Source organism: Neodiprion virginianus, chromosome 4 (genome assembly GCF_021901495.1).
Source record: "Neodiprion virginianus isolate iyNeoVirg1 chromosome 4, iyNeoVirg1.1, whole genome shotgun sequence".
Classification (NCBI taxonomy): domain Eukaryota; kingdom Metazoa; phylum Arthropoda; class Insecta; order Hymenoptera; family Diprionidae; genus Neodiprion; species Neodiprion virginianus.
Genome location: NC_060880.1, coordinates 13,534,981 through 13,562,455, shown reverse-complemented (window position 1 = coordinate 13,562,455; position 27,475 = coordinate 13,534,981). Strand labels below are relative to the sequence as shown.

The 27,475-nt window shown below is 36.4% G+C and overlaps 1 protein-coding gene across 1 annotated transcript; it reads right to left on the bottom strand.

Annotated features, from left to right (window-relative positions):
- LOC124303727 (uncharacterized) lies at nucleotides 1-27,465 on the bottom strand. The gene is made up of 4 exons (XM_046761309.1): nucleotides 27,203-27,465; nucleotides 18,382-18,556; nucleotides 17,369-17,543; nucleotides 1-568 (listed from the first exon to the last, which is right to left on the bottom strand). Exons 1-4 carry the CDS (start codon nucleotides 27,383-27,385, stop codon nucleotides 415-417), a joined length of 687 nt encoding a protein of 228 aa, XP_046617265.1. The 5' UTR covers nucleotides 27,386-27,465; the 3' UTR covers nucleotides 1-414.
- Between the last annotated feature and the right edge of the window lie 10 nt (nucleotides 27,466-27,475).

Here is a 27,475-nt window from a genome sequence, read left to right as displayed (position 1 = left end):
ACCTTAAAGTTCATTATACGGGATATAGCAATTACCATGTACGATGTAAAAACACATTAATTTTCAAAACAAATACCAAATTTTCTAACGATCTGCATCTAGATGATTTCGATTAAGAAAATTACGCTGGGCTGTTCATCTTTCATGTCACCATTGATTCAAACTATGATTACAACATAATTAGTGTTGCATCTCCTTCTTCAAAATACGTCGAATCATTGTTCCCTCCACTTCGGCCGAGGTAACTGTTCTTTTGTCTCTTTGAATTGGTTCCCTTTTGATAGAAATGTGCCAGAAAGTAACTGGTTCGAGGACCTATATCAGGTATTTTTTTTATCGCAGAGGAACATCATGACCATGTTAGTACCATAATACAGCATGTGTGCAACCTTGACCAGTCACGAAGCAGTTTCATTAAGGGAAGGTTGGATCCGGGAAACTTCCGAAGAATTTCGTAGACAAGAAACATCCTGAATATACTACATTGCAGTTGTTTTTCGATCGTCTTCCTGCAATAACTGCCTCTTGAATTGCAGTACCTTCCACCAATTGATTGAACCATTCGTGACTGCCATGAAAAAATAAAAGCTGAATTAGCTAGCGTCTAAGGTTCACCCTGGTGAGAACATATTCATAAAAAATTTCAATAACCCTAACATCCCGTGATAAGGTCTTACTGATTACTGAAGATTATTTCTGATTACTGAAGATTACTTTCACGCAATTTGAACGTGTTCAGGGATTTTATAGAAATTTCGCACCCAGTTTGCAGGTATTGGCACTGAGTTTCAGAACAATTTTCAAAAAATACGCTATATTTTAATGAACCGGAAAATCTAACGCTATTTCTCCATGATTTTGAAAGTCTACGCTTCTGCCCCATACCTCAGATTATACCCAGAAAGACTAAAGTGGAACTACAAAATGGAAGGATCAAACCTGTCAGTTCAAATTAGTAGTTTTAATTGATTATCGCTGATTCTTGACTGTAAAAAACTTTTTTGTACACTTTCTCGCACACTTACATTCCATCTGAGAATATAATTAAAATTGGAACAAATTTACAAAACAAATATTAATAAATGTAGCAATCTGTACGAAGTTTTCAATCTGTTTTCAGTGCTTTGATCTAAAGTAATATCTCGAATATTCGAGAAAGAGCAATTCAAGATTATGTTGCATGATTTGCCATACTACATATTGATGATGCAACTTCAAAATCATGTAGTGACTTCAAAATCAATGTCTTGAAAAATTCTTGTAGACAATTTAGCATATACGATCATCGGCTAACTATAATGTCATTGAGGATCACGACCATCACAATATTATATCATATATTTTAAATTTCACGGCTTTTTCTGAGCCTTAGCTCATGAAGCCGTATCACTGAGAGTTCTTTGACCTGTGTGTACGTATGACCAAAATTAGATTATTCAAATGAATTGACAGAAGCCCCTCTCTTAATAGGAAAGAAAATGGTTAATGTAATGACTAGAAAAAAAAAACTGGTTGATTAGCAATATCTTGGATTACGGACTCGGGTAGGTTCCACTACCTTCGCAGCATTTTTATAGACCCGGGTGGCCACGCCATCGAAGAGCATTCTATCACTATTGCGTGTACTCGGACAGACTAGCTAGCGTTGCCATGTTCCTCCACAGTACTCAACCACCAAACCTGTAGTTTCTATTTTATTTTTTTGTTTGTGCACGAGCTTTTCTACCTACGGACTAGGGCGAATGCCGTGGCTGTCTATCTGACTCGTGATCCTCAAATATCGTTCGTCGGACACGGATTACATAGTGTCGTACACCTTTACCCGCATCACCGTTGCTGAAAACTAACCGATTCTATTCGAGCCATCTGTTATTCTGTCAGATGAGAAAACAACTCTGACAAATATGAATTTTGATAAACTTATCGCGTCCTGCGTATATGGATTATACAAGAGAAATATAAGTGAAAATAGCAAATAATAACAAAAATAAGAAAATGAAGAAAATACAACAGAAAATGAATGAAGCTTAATATTTCTGGACTATAGTTTGATTTCGATGTTTACGTTTAGCTGGCTATTTTAAGTAAGCTAAGAGAATTTTTATAAATAATGAGAATGCAAAGGTTGCTGTAACTCCATACCCCTGAGACGTTCTAAGTTTCTTCTAACTGAAATATCTGCTTATTTTGTGATAAGAAAAGACTCTAGATTATCGTACTGCTTCGAGATGAACTCAACCCATTTACATTGACGAGACACGTAGACTTTATCCTCTAACACTGCTTTAACGATCTCGAGTCAGCATAGGTGCTTTGCCTCTGATACTGCCGTCGACTGCTGGTCAGCTGGCTAATATGTATAGAAAATCCGGTCACACCCGGGTGAGGCTTAGTCTATCTGTCGCGTCGTGTTGTGCGTTGGATCATCATCATGTGCCCCGTTGATGTTGTTTGTGTGGGTACATGATATCACCAAGCGTCAGAATACATATATATATATATATTTATATTTTCACAAAGAAACGATCAAGCCAAACCGATGGGGTTGAGAATTTAGTCATATATTTTTTTTCAAAAAGGTTTTGAGTTTAAAAATATACTCCTAAAGGGATTTTTTGCCGATTGGGGGGTTAAATGGGTTAATGGGAAAGGGATTAATTGCCGCTTTCGTTTAGACAGAATCACTCTCGGTCAATTTGAAAAATTTCATATTCAAGGCTAAGTTTCTAATGGAAAAAAAGAATGTTTCAAAGAAACGACCAAGCCAAACCGATGGGGTCGGGAATTTAGTCATATATTTTTTTTCAAAAAGGTTTTGAGTTTAAAAATATACTCCTAAAGGGATTTTTTGCCGATTGGGGGGTTAAATGGGTTAATGGGAAAGGGATTAATTGCCGCTTTCGTTTAGACAGAATCACTCTCGGTCAATTTGAAAAATTTCATATTCAAGGCTGAGTTTCTAATAGAAAAAAAGAATGTTTCAAAAAAACATCAAGAACAGAAAGGTTTTGTTTTTGAGTATAGTTTGAAGAAAAAAATATGCAGTATCATAAAAACCAACAGAGACGAAAATAATGATATTTTTTCGCCTCCTGAAAATACGTCATTGTGTATTTGGAAAAATCAAATCTTAAATTAATTTTTGTCAAATTACGAACGTTTCAAGCCCTCATACACCATGGAATAACAATTTTTCAATTTTTTACATAATATTTCAGAAAAAAAATCTGAAAAAATTTTAGTACGAAAATGTGTTTTATTTTTTTTTCACATATTTTTATTATAATTGAATATTTATTTATTATGTATTCATGATTATACATTATTAAGCATTACTCGTGAAAAACCAGTTTTTTGTGAGTAATATTGACTGAAACTCAATCACTAGAAAATTTAACTGTTGGGCAACTTATTGATCAAAAATGATATTTAGGAAACGTGGTATAAAGGAGAAAATTGTAATTAATTGACTCACATATCACGTATAATGAAATGTCATTTGATTGACATTTATCAATTTTTTTTTGGAATAAAATTGGACATAACTAGTAACATTTTACTGACTTTTCAATAGTATTAAAAAATCCCTTTAGGAATATATTTCCAAACTCAAAACCTTATTGAAAAAAAATATAGTATTAAATTCTCGACCCCATCAGTTTGGCTTGGTCGTTTCTTCGTGAAATGCCCGATATATATATATATACCGTGTGTCCGCAAGGAAAGTGCGCACCTTATACGCGTGCGTCAAGTCGTTCGAATTTTATTGGCCGACACTTACTGCATGATTGAGCAGCCGACGTAATACCAACCGCGACTGTCAGAAAATGTCCCTACGTTGTGTTGTTACGAAAAACAATTCGTTGATTCGGAGCTGATCCGAAGTAAAATAAATCAGACACACGTTAATCGTGTCAATCACATCATCGGATTCCTTCGACGGTCAATTTATCACTGTAATCCGAAAATCATTATTAATAAAATACTTTACCAACACTTCGTGCTTCCTCTGCGAACTCGGAAGAGCTTATGTTCACCGCTCGCGAATTGATGCTACACGAATGTAAATGAAAGTGACGTGTAATAAATAATTAACGGTGAAGAGTCATTCATGGTTAACTGAAAAATTGTAAATTGAAATTCAACGAGATACATCGGCTCACGGCATCGATTTCATGAAGTGAGAAACGTGAAGGGCCATCTCTGTATCGAGCGAATTCAGTAAAAAGAAGCAGCAAATCATACTTTTCGCTTAGAACTCTATCTGAATTCCATCAGGTAAGTGAAAATAAGTCTGCTTTGATACGAAAATATTTGATTCTAGGGATTTTAATAAAAAACGGTGCAAAGTTACATTTTATTATTCGTTGTAGCGAAGCGTAGCGATATATTATTGTTTGATGTTGAATCCGACCAAAATAATGTTGTTGCCATCTCTTTAGGTACATTGAATAGTGATTGTTTGCTTCTCCCGGAAGTCGAAGAGATGTCGCTCGATCGTGCTTTACCTCCGAGTTCTCAACCCGACATTTGTCTTCATTCTCAAGGAAAGCCACAGGAAACCTTGAGAAGGTTGTCTGCGCAGGATGCTTGCCACGAAAACCCTTGCTTTTCCTCGCATCTGTGATGGTTTGCCAATATTGGTCATTGCGATTTCGTCTAGCATCTCTTAACTGTCTGACTCATAGTGCTACTTCATTCCTGCGGCCAAAAGCACAGAGGTGAGTATTTTTCACTTCTTCAGTGACTGTATTCCTGTGTAGTTTAAAATCAACTAACCTCGGATTTCAGTTTTTGTCGTTAAATAGTGTTGGGTAGCTACTCAGTATATATTTTACGAGTTTGTTCGTGGGTTCTTAAAATTTATGAAATTTCACATATTATCCTTTATCGTTAGAACCAGTCAATGAAATTTAGTTTCTGATTTTCTGCATTATGCTTATCCAAGGGGTCCTCATCAAATATTATATACTATCGTTGAAATGCTTACTACTTGTGGCAATGCTACCGGGTTCAAAAACTGTACGATTGGATTTTGCGAACACGGTCTTCACCGAACTTTTGATTCAAAACTCCTTAGCGACAAATGAAATTCCTCGACTTTTTCTTTGTCCCTGACATTTTCAAGTTTTGCCTGCTTACAGGTTAAGAAGATACCCCGGCAAAGTAGCAATGAAGTTATCTTGTTCTGAGGAAGTCTAAGAAAACCAAGTTGCAATAAAAAGAGCATTGGTTCCGGTTCTTTGAAGATGCTGAATTCAGGTATCCGGGAACAAAGGATTCCATATTATTATTAAAAGATGATTCGTGCGACGCCTTCATGCTATTATTCCTATAAAAAATGAATGTGCTGTAACGTGTATTTAGGGTACTAAGAAATATTAATATTACAGAATATGCAGTCATAATTCATAAATAAATGACGCCATTGGAATAAAGTCATTTGAATGTAGTATTTCTGAAGTAAGTCGAGCTTGTTCTGTGGTTACTAAATTCTACTGTCAGTATTTGCGAACAATTACAAGACTACACTCACGGAAAAAAACCCCACTTGGGTGTAAATTCGTACCCCCAACTCGAAGATAATACTAATTTACCATAAGAAAAAAATTAGGGGTACGAATTTACACCCAATTTGGGGTTTCTTTCCTTGAGGGTAATTTCTCGTAAATTTTACAATTAGATATAATTTAAACAATTATCTTCCCACTTTCAAACTTTTGACTAATTTGTAGGGTCCGACGAAGCTTGCGACGATTCCACTGTTCACTGTACCTAAAGAGATGGCAACAACATTATTTTGATCGGATTCAACATCAGACAATAATCTATCGCTACGTTTCGCTACAACGAATAATGAAATGTAACTCTGCACCGTTTTTTATAAAAACCCCTCAAATAAAATATTTTCGTATCAAAACAGACTTATTTTCACTTACATGATGGAGTTCAGATCGAGTTCTATGCGAAAAGTACGATTTTCTGCCTCTTTTTACTGAATTCGCTCGTTACAGAGATCGCCCTTCACCTTTCTCACTTCATGAAATCGATGACATTAGATAATGTATCTCGTTGAATTTCAATTTATAATTTTTCAGTTAACCGTGAATGACTCTTCACCGTTAATTATTTGGTTCACGTCACTTTTATTTACACTCATGTAGCATCAATTCGCGAGTGGCGAACATAATCTCTTCCGACTTCGTAAGGGAAGTGCGAAGTTTTGGTAAAGTATTTTGTTAATAATGATTTATGGGTTATAGTGATAAATTGACCGTCGAAGGAATCCGATGATTTGAATGACACGATTAACGTGTGTCTGATTTATTTTACTTCGGATCAGCTCCGAATCAATGAACTGTTTTTCGTAACAACACCGACATCAGTTGCCCACAGCTAACGGCGCGGCGGGCTCCTAGGGACATTTCCTGACAGTCGCGATTGGTATTGTGTCGGCTGCTCAATCAGGCGGTAACTGTCGGCCAATGTAATTCGAACGACTTGATGCACGTGCATGAGGTGCGCACTTTCTTCGTGGACACACGGTATATACTAGGGGGCCTCGCTCCCCTGCGCGCTTCGCGCACCAACCCCTATTTTCGAGTTTTGATGGAAGGGGAGAGGGGTGGCGATAGAGATTATATATGTATAAAGGGTCAAGTGTTGAATCCTTGATTCATCGGTGGATATATATACAGAAGGTAAAGGGTCAAGTCTTCATAGGTTTTGCAGTATACTATACGTAGGGTAAAGGGTTAAATCACTAAAAGTATAATGGTATATAGATAGGGTGAAGGGTTAAATCGTCACAGATATATGCGTATGGTAAAGGGTCGAATCTTCACAGCTATAAGGGCATATACGTAGGGTGAAACGTTCAGTCTTTACAGGTATCATGTATGTACGTGCGATGAAAGGTAAATCTTTATAGCCATATAGGCATAAACGTAGGATAAAGGGTTGAATCTGCATAGGTATGCGGGTACATACGTAAGGTAAAGGTTTAAATCTTCATATGTTTAATGGTATATACTTAGGGTAAAGAGTTAAATCGTTATCGTCACAAGGGCATAAACGTTGCAAAGGTCGAATGTCGATCAAAGGTCAAAGGTCGATCGAAGATCGAAAATCGAAGGTCGAAGGTCGAAAGTTGAAGCTCAAAGATCAAAGGGTGACGGGTTAAATAGGGGAAAGACGGGTGATGGATGAAATGGCTAGGGCGGGGCGGAAGGGCGGGAGGGTGAAGGGAAGTGGAAGGGGATTCTTGATACGGTGGCGGCGGCAATATCTTTTTATAATATAGTACGACGATGTGATACGATATTAGGGTTATTTAACTCTATAGGTATACTGGTATATATTTAGAGTGAAGGGTAGAATCTGCGTAGGTATAAGGGTATATTTAGGGTGAAGGGTTAAATCTGTAAGGGTATGAGAGCATATACCTAGAGTAAAGGGTTAAATGTGTAAAGGTATGAGAGCATATATGTGGGTTCGAGGTTGGATTTGTCAAGGCATAGAAGGATGGAAAGACGGGCGGTCTTTCTGGTGACGGACATTACGGCAGAGAATAGGGCCAGGGCGGGAAAGGGAGGGGGTGAGGTAGTGAAGCGAAGGGCGGGTGGTGGAAGGAAGGTCTGGATTCCTGACACAGCGGCGGCGGCGGCAAAATATCTTTATAATATAGAGATATTGTAACGTGGCATTTTTAATGCACATACGTACGGCTCCCCGAACCCTAGGTGGAACCAAAAAGTAGGAGTTTCGCAATAGTAATCATTCCGGAGAAGAGCGCCATGACGAGGGTCACGGATCCAAAACTCTAAGAGGGGATACATTACAGGCAGGCGAGTGAAATATTTCAGGAGTCTTGTTTATTTTTGTTTTCGAGTAAGTGTAACATCAAGTAGAGAATCAGTAGTGAATTGAGCGACATTATCTGGCGAAAACAGCACGGGAGTTTCGAAGGCAAATTGCCGAGCATGAGGCTAATAGCGCGAGAGGAGCCTGCCACGAGGTTACATTCCCTATGTAACGATAACGCAGAGGTTTGCCGCGAGAGAAACGAAGGTGGAAGACATTCATTTCCGTTGCTGACAACCGAGTCGTAGCCTCTCCTCGTTCACCAGTGCCTCATCACATCGCGAAGTTATCACTATGCCGCGGGCGAACTCTGGTACAGCGACAAGTCCAACCGCCAATCAGTATGCCGCGACAGTGGAAATCGACGTAGTGATAAGCCAGATTTAAGAAGTACGTGATCACAGAGCCAATAAGAGCCGGGTAATGAGTGTGAGTTCTCGAGGTCTTAGGTCCAATGAACAAAAATCAAATGACTTGACGTTTCGGCCCTTTGAGGGGGGCCATCATCAGAAGGTAAAGTGCAAGAAATACGCCAAAGTGATATGAATAGTAAATTCTTAGATGTAACATATCCAGAAAGCATCACAATCAATAAAAAAATGAAGGTGGAACAGCACAAGGTCATTGATGAAAAAGAGATCTGGATCACACCCACACAAACCATGGGTTATTCTTATTTGATTACGTTTATTGGGTTATTATATTTATAAATCTATTAGTTAAAGTAATCTGGCACCAAAGGAGCTTGATAAATCTTGTAGCGGGATTCCGTAACTCTCTAGCGACGATTATCGCTATCGTTAACGCCTCCTATCGACAATTGTCGCTAGTGGTGATTCTGTATGACGCAGTTAACGATATTTGTCGCTAGTTCGAATCGTTAGGTTACGATAATTGTCGCTGGGCTAGCGATGGATATGAAAGTCTCGCTAAGACGTAACGATAATCAGTCACATAGTGGACGATAGTATTGGTGCAACAACGTGTCAATGTGTTGTGCGTGAATTTTTTCTCTAGCCTTCAAAATAGTATTCAGATTTAAAAAGGATCGAAAACTTCATCATGCAAGTGAATATGAAGATTCACTTCAACAAGCAATTATTTTTTTCAGCACAACAATATAATCGTTTTAACGTTCTCTATAAAACGGTGTTCATTATCCAAGTAATTGTATAAAATTCAAAAACATACTTTTAAGGTTACGTTGACTCAATCCTCAATATCTTTCCAAATATACGAGTCCATTTATAAGATATCGTAAGGATTGATGAAATAATAGTATTTAATCAAATCTGTCGATGGCTTTTTAATATAAAAAATAAGAAGTTCATTTTTTATTCGCCGTAGAATGGATTTAATAATAATATTTAATGAGCTCTTTCGATGCTGAGAAATAGACTTATGAAGAGGGCTCAGTCAAAGTAACCTAAAAAAATATTTCTGAATTTTATACAATTACTTGGATAGAGTGATTCTAATCATTAATAGATGACAAACAGAGGACATAAAGCCTTTTTTTCAAATCAGTTTAGTTGAGCATTGCAAAATTTATATAGTTAATAGTACTCAAAGTAGCTAAAACCATTGGAACTGTTTGGGCTCAGTATACTTGCACTGTTTCATTTTTTTCCATTTTTGATTAATCGGAGAAAAGTTTTTTTATACAACGCGAGGAAAGATCACGGCAAAGATACAGATTTTGTTTGAGTTCACAAATAATCTATTCGAAGTTCTTAGATTTTTAGTCATAATATCTGCGACGTTGTCAAATTTGCTGAAAATCTATCGACATTCATCGATGCGCCTGTGACTAATTTTGTATCGATGAATATCGTTGCGTCTAAGTTACAGAATCACCCTACGTCGCTAGCATCGTCGATAGATTTTCAGCAAATTTGACAACGTCGCAGATATTATGACTAAAAATCTAGTAACTTCGAATAGATTATTTGTGAACTCAAACAAAATCTGTATCTTTGCCGTGATCTTTCCTCGCGTTGTATAAAAAAACTTTTCTCCGATTAATCAAAAATGGAAAAAAATGAAACAGTGCAAGTATACTGAGCCCAAACAGTTCCAATGGTTTTAGCTACTTTGAGTACTATTAACTATATAAATTTTGCAATGCTCAACTAAACTGATTTGAAAAAAAGGCCTTATGTCCTCTGTTTGTCATCTATTAATGATTAGAATCACTCTATCCAAGTAATTGTATAAAATTCAGAAATATTTTTTTAGGTTACTTTGACTGAGCCCTCTTCATAAGTCTATTTCTCAGCATCGAAAGAGTTGATTAAAGACTATTATTTAATTAACCATTACGATATCTTATAAATGGACTCGTATATTTGGAAAGATATTGAGGATTGAGTCAACGTAACCTTAAAAGTATGTTTTTGAATTTCATACAATTACTTGGATAATGAACACCGTTTTATAGAGAACGTTAAAACGATTATATTTTTGTGCTGAAAAAAATAATTGCTTGTTAAAGTGGATCTTCATATTCACTTGCATGATGAAGTTTTCGATCCCTTTTAAATCTGAATACTATTTTGAAGGCTAGAGAAAAATTCACTCGCAACACATTGACACGTTGTTACACCAATACTATCGTCCACTATGTCACTGATTATCGTTACGCCTTAGAGAGACTTCCATATCCATCGCTAGCCGACCGACAATTATCGTAACCTAACGATTCGAACTAGCGACAAATATCGTTAACCGCGTCGTACAGAATCACTACTAGCGACAATTGTCGATAGGAGGCGTTAACGATAGCGATAATCGTCGCTAGAGAGTTACGTAATCCCGCTACAGGGCTCTTTTTGATTGATGACCTTGTGATTTATGTTCCACCTTGATTTTTTTACTGGTTGTGATACTTTCTGGATGTGTTGCATTTAAGAATTTACTATTTATATGATTTTTGGCGTATATCACGTACTTTATCGTCTGAGGAGGGCCTCCCACAAAGGGTTGAAACTTCAAGTTATTTGACTTTTGTTTATTGGACCTGAGACACCGAGAACTCACACTCATTAATGGGTAAGATCGATAAAAGATTATAATAAAAGCTGGGCAATATTGCGATTCGTAAAAGTGGATGTTTTGAACGGCCAGCTCCACGTAGCGAAACTAATCGACCTTGTCCTGATTGCGGTACCGTTTAGCGATTTCATTAGAGAAATTGAGTGCCGATTTTGTGGAATTTGCTGAAAAATTATCTGTGTAGTCATAGTGTTTTTCAATAGTAATGCGCGAACGTGGCAATGCCCGCACGAGCGTGAAGGTGCAGCACGAGCCCAAAGACGAGTTGAAGGGCGAGTATGGCGCATTCACTCGAGTTAGGCGTTGCTAACTTTCGCACATGTATCGAACTCTATTTTTTGTTACATCTGTCATGGAAAGTCCGACATAAGAAAATGAAACCAGTCAATGAATGAAAAAGTTCGAAAATCTTGAAAAAGTGGATTTCTAACAGACCACTGTGCGTGACGTTGCGGTTCAGAGGCAAAGCCTCTGGTGGGGTCGAGGGGCGAAGCCCCCCGACCTAAAGCAGGAACTGAAATCCCATTAAAAAAAGCAATATCATCGTAATAGTATACGATGGATAAACATAAGAATATGAAATGAAAAAAATAACACCATTTCCTCCCGGCACGATGTCGAGCACGGCAAAGAGTGACAAACTATTCCATCAGTGGCGCTAGTGCAGCTGTTTGCGAAATGCGCAACCGTGGATAAAAGCGCGACCACCTTTTTCGTATACCGTTAGCAATGTGCGAAGTTTTTTCTCACAACGGTAGCAATGCGCGAAAGTTTTTCCCGCATATGTGTATAAAATACTACTTACGGTGCTTCTAAATGCTGCATAAAAGTGGACTTTCTATGCAGGTGTTGCAAGAAAATACCTTATGTCGTGGAAATACGAAGAATTTGGCGAATTTGCAGTGTGGTGACACAGTGATAAGCGCTAATTTCCTTCGCGCGAACAAAATTCGAGAATGATTTAGATCAGCACACCGACTAACGGTTGGCTGTTTTGAATTTACAAATAAGTGTGCTCGTAATTTACCTGTCGATCTTTTTGCTTGTTGGCCGTAGTCTGAGTTTTGCGATTACATGTTGAGTCAGTTTTATTTGTTGTAAATTTACAGTAGAATCATGGCATTTGAGTAGTCATTTCATTTGTAAATTGCGTGCAGCAAAATTCCACTACACGGGGTTTGGTTGCGTTAGCGTGTCTTGAAAGTGTCACTTCTCGAAGATAGCCTACGTATTGCTGTGTGTGAGCGGATGGTGTAATAAATACGTTTCTTGGTTTTTTTTTGGTGGTCAGTGCCACAATTACTTGTAAGATTTGACTTTGTTCTTTTTTTGTACTTGGCAAATAGCGCCGCAGTTGATATTTAATTGAAATTAGTGGCGATGTGGCTTGGTTAATTGCAGGACGATTACTGTTAGAGCGTTCAAATAATCATTTTTTATTTTTTTTTGTTGTTGAGAGTGTGAGTAGTGCAGCTAAAACTAAGATTTATTTTGCATTTTGATTTGGAATCGCGAAGAGTCAATTCAGTATTTCGTTCCTTTTTTTCGTATCGTTTTTTATAAAATATATTCTTTTTGTTGTACAGTGTTAAAAATGCTTGTAAATTTACTATACTTTACTATACAAAAGTGTAGCCAAATTACAAGTCTCGTGTTTTAAAGTGAATTACTAAGAATTCTCATTAACTTTGCAATAAAATTGTCTAATAGCACTTAGTTTTACTTGATAGTATGTTACACGTATTGTATTTAAAAAGTTTCTTAACAGTATTTAGAAATTCCAGAATTTTCTTGTGATCTACTCAAGTTGTACGTGTATAAATTTTATACAAATTACTTCACAATATCGGATTTCAGCAAAGCCGAAAGAATTACCATGTTCATTTTAGAATTAGTAATCAATTTTTCAATTGCAGACAATTGCACTGTCAATTTACTGACTATGTTACAATTGATTAAATTTGGAAAGTAAATGCTGTTGTGAATTTATTTAAAATTGTATTGCGAGTACGAATTCTGAAACTATAATCTTATTGATGAGTTTTCAGTGACTGTATTATCGTGCCCGTGTGGACCGTACATTGAATTATCAATCAAATAAAGTCATGGTTTCCCACAAAGTAGTTTGGCGTGGTAGGTCTGACTAGTAATCAGAACATTACGAGCGAACGATGTTCGAGCCTTGGTTAGGAAAAAATAATACGCTAGGGTTTCTAATCGATTAAATATGCGTTTTCATCGATTGTAGCTACTGACAAGTTGTTGAAATGCTGTTTGTGTTCAGAAAAATTATTACCATCAATTATACAGCCGTTCTACATCTATTTTTTTTATTTATCCATTAAATTTACAATCCATAATGTTGTAAAAATAATACGCGGATTTATTGAAATTACGGCACTAATAGTTCTTAAAAATTTACTTTCATTACAATTTTAGTAAATTTCCAATTATCGTTAAATTTAAGTGTAACGGTGCATTCGCACAATAAAAGGGCTGAAAAATGATGTACTGGAGCAGCGTTTCCTAAACTTTTTTTGCCCTGGTCGGTACCTATTCTGCAATACGGTATTGTGGCCCAGTGCCAGGTCGCGACCCACCAAATGGGAAACACTGGAATAGAGCATTCGTGCGCGCAAACATGCTCAAGCTAGTAGGCACCTTTATATACAGTGTCGTATACGTTGATAAATACGAGTGCTATTGACGCAGCGATTCTACCTGGCGCCCGTATAAGCGACTTTTTTTAAAACCTGCTACACAAGCTTTTCGTGTCCCGTATTATGCCTCATCAATAGGTACGACGATCACTCGCACATAGCTGTGATTGGTTGGCGCTACGTGCCAGTAATTGTATACTGGTCACGATCTCCGTAAGTGAGCCGACACGACAAGTTGATGTCGCCGGCATAACTTTCTGGAAGTACGTCTTGTAAGATTTCTTCTCGATCCTGTTTTTGTAAACTTTTACTGCCGACTTCTGCCCTTGGCTCTTTTCTGACAGATACCTAGCATGCGTTTCTATGCGAGTCTCCATGTGGGCTTGCTGCTTCCCAACTTCTTCCGCTCCTGGCGCCTATTCCCAAATTTTCTGGTCATCACTGGGCTTATATGGCTTTACCTACCAGCAATCCGTGGATCGTGCATTCTCTATTCCTTTACCCATATATTGATAATATCGATACCACACGCTAACGTTGGGCAAAAGTGCTGCTTGTAGGGCACCTGGACGTATTTCTTGGACACCAAAAAGAAGTATAAATTAACAAGGGGACCTTCAAAGTTGTCATTCACGAATTTTGATGCACCTCAGGTATGTTCTAGAGGAACCTATCCTGCGTTGTGGAGTAACGGGATTTCTTCAACGGCCCTTCGTTTCCGAGAAAAGTTTTTGGCAATTGAACTCATACTTCGTATACAGGTAAGTGTCTGCAATTTTTATGTTACCGAACGTAGCGCTACTGCGTTTTGTGTTTTGGCTGCTTTTACGACAAATAACACCCAAAATTCTGCTACAGCATAACAAGTGATGACAATGACAGCGGGCAAGAGAAACCAAATCATTTATAACATAATCAAATCAATAAACTGCAGTTTCTTATGAAGGATATAACTTCTTTTGCTACAATATTAATAAGATTTTGCATAGACCATTTCATTACTTTAATCTTACGTAAGATGAAAAAAAAAAAATAAGTGTTGTCAAGGCAGGATTTAAACCCGGATCGCTAGCGTAGGAGCTGATAACCTTGTCTACTGCGCTACGCTTGCTAACTTGGAATTTGTAGACATTTACCGACATACAAGATACGAACGAGTTGAATTGCCGAAAATTTTTCTCGAAAATTAAGGGTCGTTGAAAGAAATCCCGTTACTCAGGTAGTCAGTGTGGGTCCTTCTACAACATACCCGGAATGAATCAAAATCCGTGACACCTTGAAGGTCCTCTTGTAAGATCTGCTACGTTGTGCCCATCCTCAGGAACCAGCAGTCAACCACCGCCACGACCTGCGCCGCCACATCAACCGCAATCGTCTTCAACACTGAATATTTGATTTCATTATTAATATTTTTTTACAAATACCATTGGTTTTCATAGATAGAAATGTGGCAAATAACTCGCAAATACGAAAAATTGTGTCTGTTTTTCAATTGATCATAAATGCCATTTGAATTTTCATCCCATTTTTAACCCTCAAAGCCGCCCTAGTTCCCGTACATCTCTACGTAATCAAACAGTTGAGCTGTTCCGCAGGAGCATCTTGGGAATGCCACTGTTAGAATTTCATATTTTAAGCAAGAAAACAGGCTCCTCTGAGATTATCTCCCAGAAACTTGCCGTTTGCTGCACCCTGAGCAAGTCGTTCAGCCTGTTAATTCTGCTACTCTGCGAAAGATGCAGCTGATGTTATCACCGTGGATGTTCCTTGTTTTTGTGATAATCTCACCACCGCTATAGTTAGACAGGTTTTCACAACCCCAGACTGTGCACTGACCGGTGGAGACATTGTGTTCCCGCGTTTTCGTGTTCTGTCAATGACATCTGCCAGTGCTTGATCGAATCGTCTAACTCGCTTCTTGTTTAAGCCACGAACTGCGGAGGCGCCAAAAAGCGGCGTGGGTGTCTCTCTACCATGGACCTCCCTCCAGCTTTACTCAGTGCATCCTTCAACATTTATGTCAATTAGCTGCTCCTTTCAGATCATCACAAGCCAGTTATAGTTGGCAAGACTTTTGCAAGGAATGAATATCGCTATGTTTGGCATAAGGAAAGTATCATTTATTTTTTGAGACGAGACAATAGTGCGCGGTTGCAGCGTATCCAGACTACCTTTAGCCTTGATGCATTTACATCCTCTTGACTCTCGATCTCAATCTTAACACTTTCGCCTAATTGGACGTCTTAGTTTTTTATGACTTCACAGTCTGCGTCGCTAAATATTACCTACCTACGTATTTCCGGCTTCATTGCAAACTCTCTACGGGACCACATAGATTGTATACGATATTACTTTACTATTTCACTCTTCCAGATCATTACAGTCTTGAAATTTGTCTATATTCTGCTAGTCCTGACTCAATTACTTCTCTCGCTGGTTTTTTTGTCTTCCGGAATGAGAGGGTAAGAAAAATTGACGGCGGCGTGGCGCTGTATATACATAATACTCTGCGCATGAACGGTCCAGCCTTTTTTACATCGCAGCACTCATTCAGAGTACCTCATCGCTGAGATTACACCGCCTCGCATCAATTTTACGGCCTTTGGATGCGACTTCAATCTGTTTTTCAGTATGTACAGCCAGTTAATTATTGTTGGTGACTTGAATTCCAACCAACTAGTAAACACATACGATGCAGAAAATGTTTGCATTTTCTATTTTATTCACGTGCTTTATCTAGTATCGTGTTTTCCAACTTACCTACCCACGTATCTGATATCACCCTTGATCTTTGTTCGGTTAGTGATCGTGATGTTATGGTTGATTGTGGACATACTACTACCCCGTTTATTGCCAGATATGATCTGATTTATGTTTTTCAAGCTATTGCGTCCCCTGTTTCGGGGGAGAAAATGGTCACTGCTTGGCGTGACAAGGCATTCTCCTTTGGAAATTTAAAGGCCAACGCCCACTGTTGCTGTACAGCACGGGATCAAAACAGCTCCGCTTGGCTGCGGCATACCGTCGCGGCGTCGCACAATTTTGCCAGTCGATGTACGGTAGGGCACTCTTAGTATAACGCAATAATAAGACCGTTAAGCGCAAAACAATATAATTCATTCCGCTGTAACTCTCACTGGTCTGACATGAGACTAAGGATTTTTTACGATTAGTATCATAATTGATCCCCATAATCGAAGTCCGATCCCGTGCCTTACTGCAACAGTGGTGTTGGCCTTTATATGGCTTAGCTCGAAGTCTCCATCTGCTTTGGCTTCAACCCGACTATTTCGATGGTTGATATGCTTTGTCGTCTACAGGCAAACTTGACCTCTTTACTTAATTGTCTTGAGCCTTACTGAACCTTCATCGTACAGAGCAGGTCTCCACGTTGGTTAGAGTATATTTCTGGAATTTGTTACCGCAGATGTGGGAAGAGAAGTGTTCTTATACGGCTTTTAAATTTGTCTTCTGCCATTATCGTTTCGACATCGAGTTTGAACGGACGTAGGGTGACCCTGATATATGCATTCTGTCTGTTCTCTGTCTAGCGCAGGTACTGTATTACGCGCTTTTCTTACCCTTCCTGGCCTTATCTAGTTTTTAATTATCTTTAATTTCTTTGCATCTCTTTTTCAGCTCACTTGTAATTACTTTTGCCTATCCAACTTTGCTATAGTTATACATCACCCGGGTCTCACATTCAGCAATGAATAAATGATGTGTATATGGTCGCATACATTTTTCATCATACACAATACATATTTATAATAAAATTATATTTAGCATACCTGGATATTCCGTCTATGATTTTGTCGACGCTCGTCTGCCCTTGGCTGCGGCATGCTTTGGAAACAACGGAACAGATAAATCTTTTTGTACATGGTGCAAGGTAAGAGTTGCCCAGAAATACTTCGTTTATGGTTTCGCCATAATTTCCCCAATCCTGCTGCAAATTATCGGACCCTATAACACGAAACGCATGTAATAGATATCACGCCCGAAGAGACATACAGAAAATTGATGTACCTTGCTTGACTCAGGAGCCAATTATCACATACATTTAATATAAATATCGGGAGTTTTTCATGAATGGTGCCAACGCAAACGATAGTTATCGAGCAGAGAGGCCAAAGTTGCATGTGATTTGTCCACTGCCTGTTAGCATTGTAACCATGGACCGATGTCTGCTATTTCTGAAGAAACATTTCTGTCTCCGAGATTGCATTGTATACGCAATTCTGAACAAACACACTGCAACACTTTTTCATTTGACGAGAAATAAAAATATGACATGAATTCTACAAATTTACTATTGTGATTTCGTAGCATCTATGCCCTTTCTTTATTTATGTGTCTAATGAAAATGTATCTGAGTATATTTGTTCAGAATTGCATATAGAATAGGGCTGTTAAGCTGTTCTGCACGTTTGAGATACGTGAACCTCAATATTTTGAGATATACATGTCAACATCTAAATCGACCAGGGCACCCGCTTGGTGAAAAAAAAACAGAAATTCCTGAAATTTGAAAATAATGGTTTTTTTTTTTTTTTTTAAGGGCAGTCTGTGCTATCACGATTTTACACTTTTTTTCATTTAATCACTTAGGTATTGAGCACATGTTTGCTAACTATACGCATCGGGCGGAGGTATCATTTCTGAAACTGTAGACACCGCGCATGGTCCACGGTTACCATCCCAGTATTCTTTAAACAAATCACATGTGACCTTGGTGCCTATCTTTCAGCGAAATATCGCGTGCGGCGACACCTTTCATGTAAATGATTATGATCCAACTTACTGTAGTTACGCATTGTGTGAGGCTTAACTAACAGAGGAACAAGTATTGTTGATACAGTCGTGAATATCCCAGCAATTGCCAATGCTTTTGCATTTATGTTGATCAACGGTTGTGTTGTTCCATACCCAGGGTCCAACGGTATGGATAAAAATGGAATTGATAAATCAAGGTCAATCTGCAAGTAAGACGCAATGGGAAAATAAATGAAGAGAAACATTTTCAGACGCTTGAAACTCCAGATAATATTAAATAATGGAATGAATTTTCCTGAAATGATTCATTTCTTATTTATAGGAAGTTTTTATTTAACCACTGGAATGCTCAAATTCCGCAGTTCAATTTCAGTAATAGTTTTCCACTCAATGAAAATATTAGTAAGATATCATTGGAGTATTCATCATTCGGTGTTGCTACTGGAAGCAATTTACAACTTGCTGAGGATACCGTAATCACGATCACGTAGTCGGTCCCCTCTCAGCTTTTAAAGAAGGAACAGCCAGCCAGACCACGATAGTCCTCGGTTAACCCACTTACGTCGATACATCAGTAAAATTTTATGTCTCGATTTGTTTGAAATTTTAACTCATAATAAAGCTTTATAAAATTGGTGGTTTACATCCAGTATTATTGACAATTGACCATTATTTTGAAAGCACAAAAATTTCGCTGGAAAGGAAATTGTCAATTGCGATTTTTTGGTACAATCAGGTGGTAACTTGTCGGATCGCAATAGCCGTAGCAATGTTTATTTCTTTCGTTTCACCGATAACCATGGACTTTCGAAAGAAATTTTACAAGATTTGTACTGCACCGAAAAAATGCTCAGTCGTAACAACTATAAAATATATATTGAGAGGAAATAGTCGTTTAATTAATCAAATAAAAAAAGAAGATAATTCGATCAACTAAATGCGGCGTTCACGGGCGGTGAAACGAATACTTGGTTATTACAACAATTCATAAGTTACACGAACTAAATGAAAAATACTTCTGTTGACTGAATTATTGTTCAACATAAATCCGAGGATGTTCAGTCATCGAAATATTAAGTTGAGTAACCTATATTATATTATTGTTGATATTAAAATCATTTTGTCAAACCGAATACCCGACTTTTTGATCTAATAAATTTTTGATCAATGCAAGTTCATGTTCTGTTGGTTTAAAAAAATCTCAGTTAACAAACCTGAATATTTAGTTGGAAAAATCACATCTAGATACAAGCAATTGAACATTCAGCTCAATATGGTGTTTCAGTTATTAATTGAAACAGTTTATTTGTTGAGTGTAGTCTCATATCGTTAAAATGAACAAATGCTCAAGCAATAAAGTAAGGTAATGTTTTATCAGAAATACTATAAATTTCGGCTGACGCGACTGAATCATGGAATGAAAGGAAGTCCTGCAATCATTTGGAATAGTTCTGATCACAAAAAAAAATTTTAATTCTTAGCCTTATACGTAGTCGGTAGATTTTTCAATAATGCAAATAACTTATAAGTGTTCGCAAGTCGGATAAACGCCGCGCGATTTTGTTCGGAGTTCGAACCGGGGCTCGTCCGTAAATACCTATCATCCTATTGTTAGTCGCATATCTGTATCCACTACGCCAAAGTACGGCACAGTCTTCGGGTTAACTCATGCTCACTTAGGTGACGATATATATTTATCTTATTGTCAGTGATACGAAGCTATTGCCAGGTGACATGAAGAAATTTTGTACAAAAATGCAAGGATTGCATCAATATCTCATCAATTTAAAAGCAGTGAAAAAGTCGTTGAAACAGTTCAGTTAACGAATAAAATGCTTCCAATCAAATATATTTTGTTGAAGCGATTCCACGCATTCAACCGTAGGTACCCCTTTCTTCAACCGGATCATTGAGTTGACACAGTTAAATATGTTTGAGCCTATCAAATTTTCAATCAAATCAGCTGCATAGTTCAAATAACTCGTTTGGTTGATTTGGCCTGACGGAATTTGTTATGTTAACTATGTTATATTAAGTTTCGCGAAATAATGATTGAAGCAAAATTTTTTCACCAACCTCATCACCTACTGAATCGATTCAGTTGATTGAATGACTATTTTCTCTCCGTGTAGCTAAAACGACTGTTGTCGAGGAACAGATTAAACGAAAAATTCACTAGAATCCGCGCTCCGGTAAGTTCATTCCCTCGCATTTTTACGGAATGGTGGATGCGTCCGGAATACGCATATCATAACATTCTGTTTACGGCGTTTGCAGGAGCAAACATAGAGGTTCCCATGTACCCAAATTCCGGAACGGAGTGCCGGAGGGTCAAATTTTATTTCATGAAATAATTAATTATAGTTACAAAATTCAATCGGACATGAAAGCTGATTGGTTAAATTGTATATAATGATACAAAAGCTTTATCTAAACAAACAAATAAAGTTGAATAGCACAAATCTGAATCAACTCGAAATAACAGACCAAAGATTGGAAATATTATCTACTCATCGATGTAAAACGGTGTTAGAACTTGCGATCGGAAGTAGCTGCTCGTGACGATCGGTACACAAGTTTAACTTGTGAAGAATATATTATATTTTTGAAAAATATGGTCAAAGACCTCAAAACTAACGTTAAATCAGAAACATTCTTCCAAACTGATTAGACAATATCGTTTCCAGTGTTATTTCTGTATGTGGAAAAAATCATCTTGAGGTCGTGCCCATAAAAGAATTAAAAATATCGGTATTTAATTTTTTTATCAATGACGGACCTTTACGAAACAACTGAAAAAATCACAGAAAATTACACAAAACCAGACGTCCAAGCTGTCGAAAAGAGAAGGTGGTCACTTAATAGAATTCACCGGAAATCAGCAATGTAAATGTTCAAGGATTTTCAGACGCTTAGTTTGCTACTGAAAAAAAAATCATTGACATGTGTACAGATGTCCGCTAGATTTGTGATTTTTTTCATAATTCTTGGAGTTGGAATAGCGGATTTAACGCAAAAAGACTGAAAATCGCGTTTTTTTTGCGATAACTTCACTTCAAAATGGAATTAGAACGCTAAAATTTGGTATGGGTCAACATTCATCAATAGAAAACAGAAGGTCGCTTGCAGAATTCATACCGAGCGATGGCACTTTTGACATGCTTACCCGGCTATAACGTTTAATGTTCAACTAAAAAAGGACTGTTATAATTTTTTGATAGCTAAATTCTTTGAAAAGTTATTTAAGGTTAAAATTGAAATCATGTGAAAATTCACCTTTTTCGAGATTGACCGCGAAAATGCTGGACTTGTCAGCAGATATTGTTTATTTTCTTGTAAGGCATCTTTATCGCTATCAAATCATATTATTCAATTACTTTTCAACCTAAGAAAATTTATTTTGTAATTATTACAAGTCATGTCATACATATAATTCCAGTTTGAAAGCACCTGTTTTAAGCAAATAATACATTGGCTTGAGTTAAAAAGTAATTGAATAATATGATTTTATAGCAGTTGAAATGCTTGAAAAAAGAAAAATTCATATTAGCTCTTACTGTGTAGAGCATCAAATTTCCTTCAGAAATATGAATCGTACATTTGTGTACAATGCCTCGTTATTGAGCTACAAAATGAAAAATTGCGTTCAGATACCACTAAATCTTGACATGATGGGTTCAAATTACAACAGGCGTCTTATTGCCTCTTTCTACAACTATCATACACGTGACATTAAAAAAAATGTCGATTTTTTTCGACCAGTCCAACAGCTATACGATTACCGTTGGCGAGGTAGTGCTACGAAGTATAGATAATAATTGATGTTTATATTTTTTTATAGTTAGTATAGCAATAAAACATTCAAGGACCGGAAGCGCACTGTATTTTTTCATTATTTTATAATTGTTAGAACTATAATTTTTTCCAAAGTGCAAGGTGCCTTTTCAAGAACATGGAGTTTGGAGTTATTTCAAATAATATCTGGACACATGTGGAATAATTGATTTAAACCGGGCGGAAGCCACTTGTTTCATGATGCTTTATTGTGAGTCAAAAGTCAAAGCAAATGGAAAAATTGTAAAATTTCACTGACATGACCCCTTAAGAATTAATGGCTCTAAAATTGGAATCTGCGTGCACCGTTGATCATCGGAGACGACAGTAATCACTGTTGTTACTGTATTGCTGTATATTGCTCCTCACAACCCGCATGAAAAAGATATTTACGGACAATATATGCGCAGATTCATTTATTTTCCATGATTATGTATGATGCTTGTATATTGTATGTATTAGGGTGCTTTTTTTGGGACTATTTTTTTTTCGCTCCCGACCTGAAATTTTGTTGGAAATGCTTGAAAAAAAATTTCCTGAAATATGAGCCCTTAATATTAATATTAAGTACTCTCCCAGAACGTGAGAAGATTTCACATTTAAATTACATGTAAAATTTAATTTTTTTATTTTCAAATTTCTATAACTCAGCGGCATTTTGTGCTATCATATCGCCCGAACTTGAAAATTACTCAAGATTAAGCGCTTTACAAAAGTGCCCATTACGACTTAACTGTAACTCACACCGGTGAGGCAGTACAGATCACTAAAGTCAAATTTTGTAGTAATTTCTTACGTTTTTGTCGTTATTTTGTTGATGGCTCAACCCACAGGAAAAATTTAAATAGACCATTTGTAGGAAATTTAATTTTTTACAAAAAAAGTCCTTTAAAGCAAACCTCTAAGATCGATATTTCTCGAGATATTGAGCTTTAACTTTTTTGTAGCATGAAATTTCAATGGATTACTGAGTCAAATTTAAAAAAAAATTGATTTTCTATTCCTTATTACAAAATTTATTAATAGTTATCTATTTTTCAAACTACCAGTGAAAATAATGATCATAATTTTTTGCGTGAATATAGTTTTTATGATATATTTAATAAATACCTAATTTAATGACAATTTGAACGAATATCAAATATGTTAACTATATTAAAGTTAATGAATTGTCCATAAACACGATTAAAATATTTTCTCGTTATATATAGCTCGTTCAAGGTCAAGTATATTCATGCCGAACAAAGCTAAAGGTTTGAGTGTACAAATAATAATCAGCATCCTATTACAGAGTATTGAAGATATATATTTCAAATTTTTATCTTGTTTATAAATCATAGATGACGCTAAAATTTTATAGATAAAAAAATAATTAACCTATGAAATATAACTTATTATTACAATTATAATTCAACAAAAAAAAAAAAACATTTTTTCTTAAAGTTTTTTTTTTTCATTTCAGATTGAATATTTTATATTATTTATCTTTTTCTTTATTTGCAGCTTGAAAAATAGATAATTATAAAAAAATTTTGTAATAAGGAATAGAAAATGAAAATTTTTTTAAATTTGACTCAATAATCAAAGAATTTGTGAATATACCATTTTTTGGAGTGGCCAGTTTTTCCCTATTCTTATAGTTTTTTCATCGTTTAGAGCGGAGCCACACTGCAGACAAACTTACTCACCTTCACGCAGAATTGGTATTTAGCCATGTTTTGTAAAATAGCTAGTTTCACTTCACAGGTTGTATTTGTTCCGTAAAAATAATGTACGACGTATATTAAATATTCCAGGCCATTTTGACTTGGTCATGATCTTCATCATTTTCAACTTCGTTCTTTTGATAAGTCGTACAAAGGCGTTACGAAAAAAAACATGGTTTGCTAACTTCAAGACTTAAAAAAATGTGCTTGCTAATAATTGCACACTTAGCGGAATTACTCACAGTCACAATTCATTTTGATTTAATTCGCCCAGCAAAATCTTTTTCTATAATTTCTATAATCTACGAGATATAAGCAAATGATTTGAAACATGAAATCCCGTTAAAACAGAAAAAAGAATTTAAACATGGACGGTAAAATCTTCGCTGATGATTTTTTTTTTGCTGGTGCTTTCTCACCATGTCAACTCTGAATCGAATTTCAATTTTTTTCTAACTCTCTTTCGTGTACCTCCAAAACTGAATAAAGGCTCATTTTCAGCCTAGTTATGACATTTTTGATATCTTACTAAGAAATTACTGCGTCAACAAAATTGATTATGGTTATCAGGGATTCTCTAATCGATCGATTACTAGAGGAGTGATTTTTTTAATATGCCGAAGTCAATAGTACCCTGAAGTACATTAAGACAAGTGTACATTAAGTGTATATACAGTCAACTGTCATATACAGGGTATCTCATTTTCCTCAATCCATTCAAATATTTCGAAAACAAAAGGTGTGAGTCAAACATGTTTTAGAAAAAAGTTGTAAGGTTCGAAAGGGCAAAGAAGATGAGAGTGTCAGATTTTCGGTAAGTGGATCCACCCAGGTTAGATGAGGGTAAATTTGTCTTTTTTTTTAAATGGAACATTATATTTTTTCATCCGCGTCTTTTTTCAGGGCATCAAAACGTATACACTCACCACCTAAACTTGACTATTGATAAGATACGAGTCGGTCAAGTTTGTACGGAAGGTTCCTGTCGTACTTGGTTCATCAGTTTTGTATCATAAGTAGGACTCGCAGAGGCACGCATCTGCAAGGGGCCAGGACGTGACGCTCCCGCTGTGGCCCTTTTTACCTTTCATATAAATAGTTATCTTTTATTTCAAGTTTTATCCTTAATTTTTTAAATTATTTCTTTTTTTTCAATTACATTTTTAATTTTTCAGTCTAAATTTCTAATAATTGCACATTTTCTTATTCCAGCTATTTTTGAAAAGATGTTTGTTCATTTTATCAGAAATTTAAAAAATAAAACGTTATTCGTAAATCGTATTTACGACAGCTAATTATCGAATTGTCAACACGTATGACGTTATTCCGAGAGCTGTACTACTATCCACAGTCGAACAATTTCAAATGAGAGCATAACGGGGCATTGAAGTGCCCGGAAATGTTTTTGAACATTTATTGAAGTGATTTATAACCGGACGTAATTTGCTATCATAAATACGGTACACGAATAACGTTTTATTTTCAAAGTTTCTGATAAAATGAACAAACATCGTTTTGAAAATACTTGAAATAAGAAAATTTCGAATCAATAAAAAATTAAAATAAACTATTAAAAAATTATGTAATCTAGAAATATAAACATTAGAATTGTAACAAATATAAATATTTAGCAAAAAAGGGTAAACGGGGGTGACAGTGGGAGCGTTCATGTCGCGGCTCCTGTCAGATACACACCTCTGCAAATTCTGCTTAACATGCAAAAGTCATGAATCAAGTATGACAAGAATCTTCCAGGACAACTTGACCGGCTCGTATCTCATCACCAGTTGAATTAAAGTGGTAAGTATAGTACAATTTGATGTGGAATTTGATGCCCTTTCATATGCCGATGAAAAAAAATATACTGTTCCATTGAAAAAAACCAGGTTGATCTTCATCTGACCTTGGCGAGTCCACTTACGAAAAATTCAACACTCTCATCTTACTTCCCCCGATGAACCTTACAAATTTTGTCTGAAACATTTTTCACTCATACTTTTGGATTCCGAGATGTTTGACAGGATTGATTAAAATGAGACACCCTGTATACAAGATAAAATTATGTCCCTCGTACTACTTCCATTTCTGTTAAATAGCTCAATTAATTTGTAAAAACCACATGCATTAGTTCAAACAGTATAGTATGTTGATTTCACTACGATTGAATCAAAGAAATGATAGGATATGTTGCTCTAGAACTATACGATCATGATTGCAGGTATACATTATTAGGAAATCGAATTAATGCGATTTCTCTAATGTTATAATTCCAGTATCTAATTGAATGTAAGTTAACGTGATCAGGTAGGTTTAGAATTTTTGTAAAATGTATAATATTGGCAAAATATTGCATTGAAATATTACTGGAACCTAGCTGGATATATCTATGTACAACAATCGCTTACATGCGTCAGTACGTTTGGCTGAGTTCCACTGAAGATCAGGGTGAGTTTTTGGAAGGAGTTCTCTGAATCGATCTAATGCATACAAATTTCAAGCAGATGAATAATTTCCGCTACTTTTTTTTAACTTGAATGACTATGTTCTATACTGTTTCATATATTCATCATATCCTTCCCATAACTTCGATCAATTTTCCACAATAAAAGATTTCCGAACGTGCTCAATTGACGACTCAATTATATAGATAGAAACGGAATCAGCGGACGAGGTTGTAATCACAATATTTATTTGGCTGAGATACGCCGAAGTGTGTCGATTTAGAACTAACTATATGATCTTCTGTTTGAAATCTCTTGCATATTATTTTGTATTCAACGCTTCCAATATTTAAGTTTTGTACATGAAATGCAGGGCTGTGCTTTTTCTGTGAAACCTAAGGTACATTAGCTATGGTGAAAAGTTGTCATTTCTCATCATAGTCCCTTAATATGGAGAGAGGGATTTGTTGACTTCACCAAATATGGTAAAAGAAATGTTGAATTTCTATCCAAAAAAAAAAAAAAAATACAATTGAATTCGACAAATCGTTAATCAGAACAAGTTTTATCAGCAATTGAAACTAGATTTCGCAGAATAAATGAAACATTCCTTGTGCCATGTTTTTACCGCCTACAACGTAGGATAAAATTAACACTCCTTTTTGAGTGCGAATAATACTGCACTTCATCTACCAACACAAAAAATACGAGAAAACTAACCCAGAGATACATCTTACATAAATATATTATATTTCGTCTGATCTTATATCTTTTACAACCTCTTAAAGTTATAAGATACTTAAACCTAATTCTTCCTGCAAGCATTTTCAACCCAGTTCATCCAGTAAATTATGCCGTTACGACTCACCCCAATTTTATCGCCAAGGCTATTAAAGGTCACATATTTTGAATTCGGGAACATATCCGTCCTTGCATTTCGCGATGATCTGGTGATGTTGTCGCCAGTCACGAAACGGGCGTCGTTTATGCATAATAACGCAAGAAGTAACTTTACCCATGTTTGCCTTACGTCGCGATGCCACTCGATCATTTTGCTTCTCAATTTCAAAAATCCTACTCCTGATCCACTGCACAAAGTAATTGACCCAGTCGAGGGTGTGTATTCAGAGTATATTTTGAG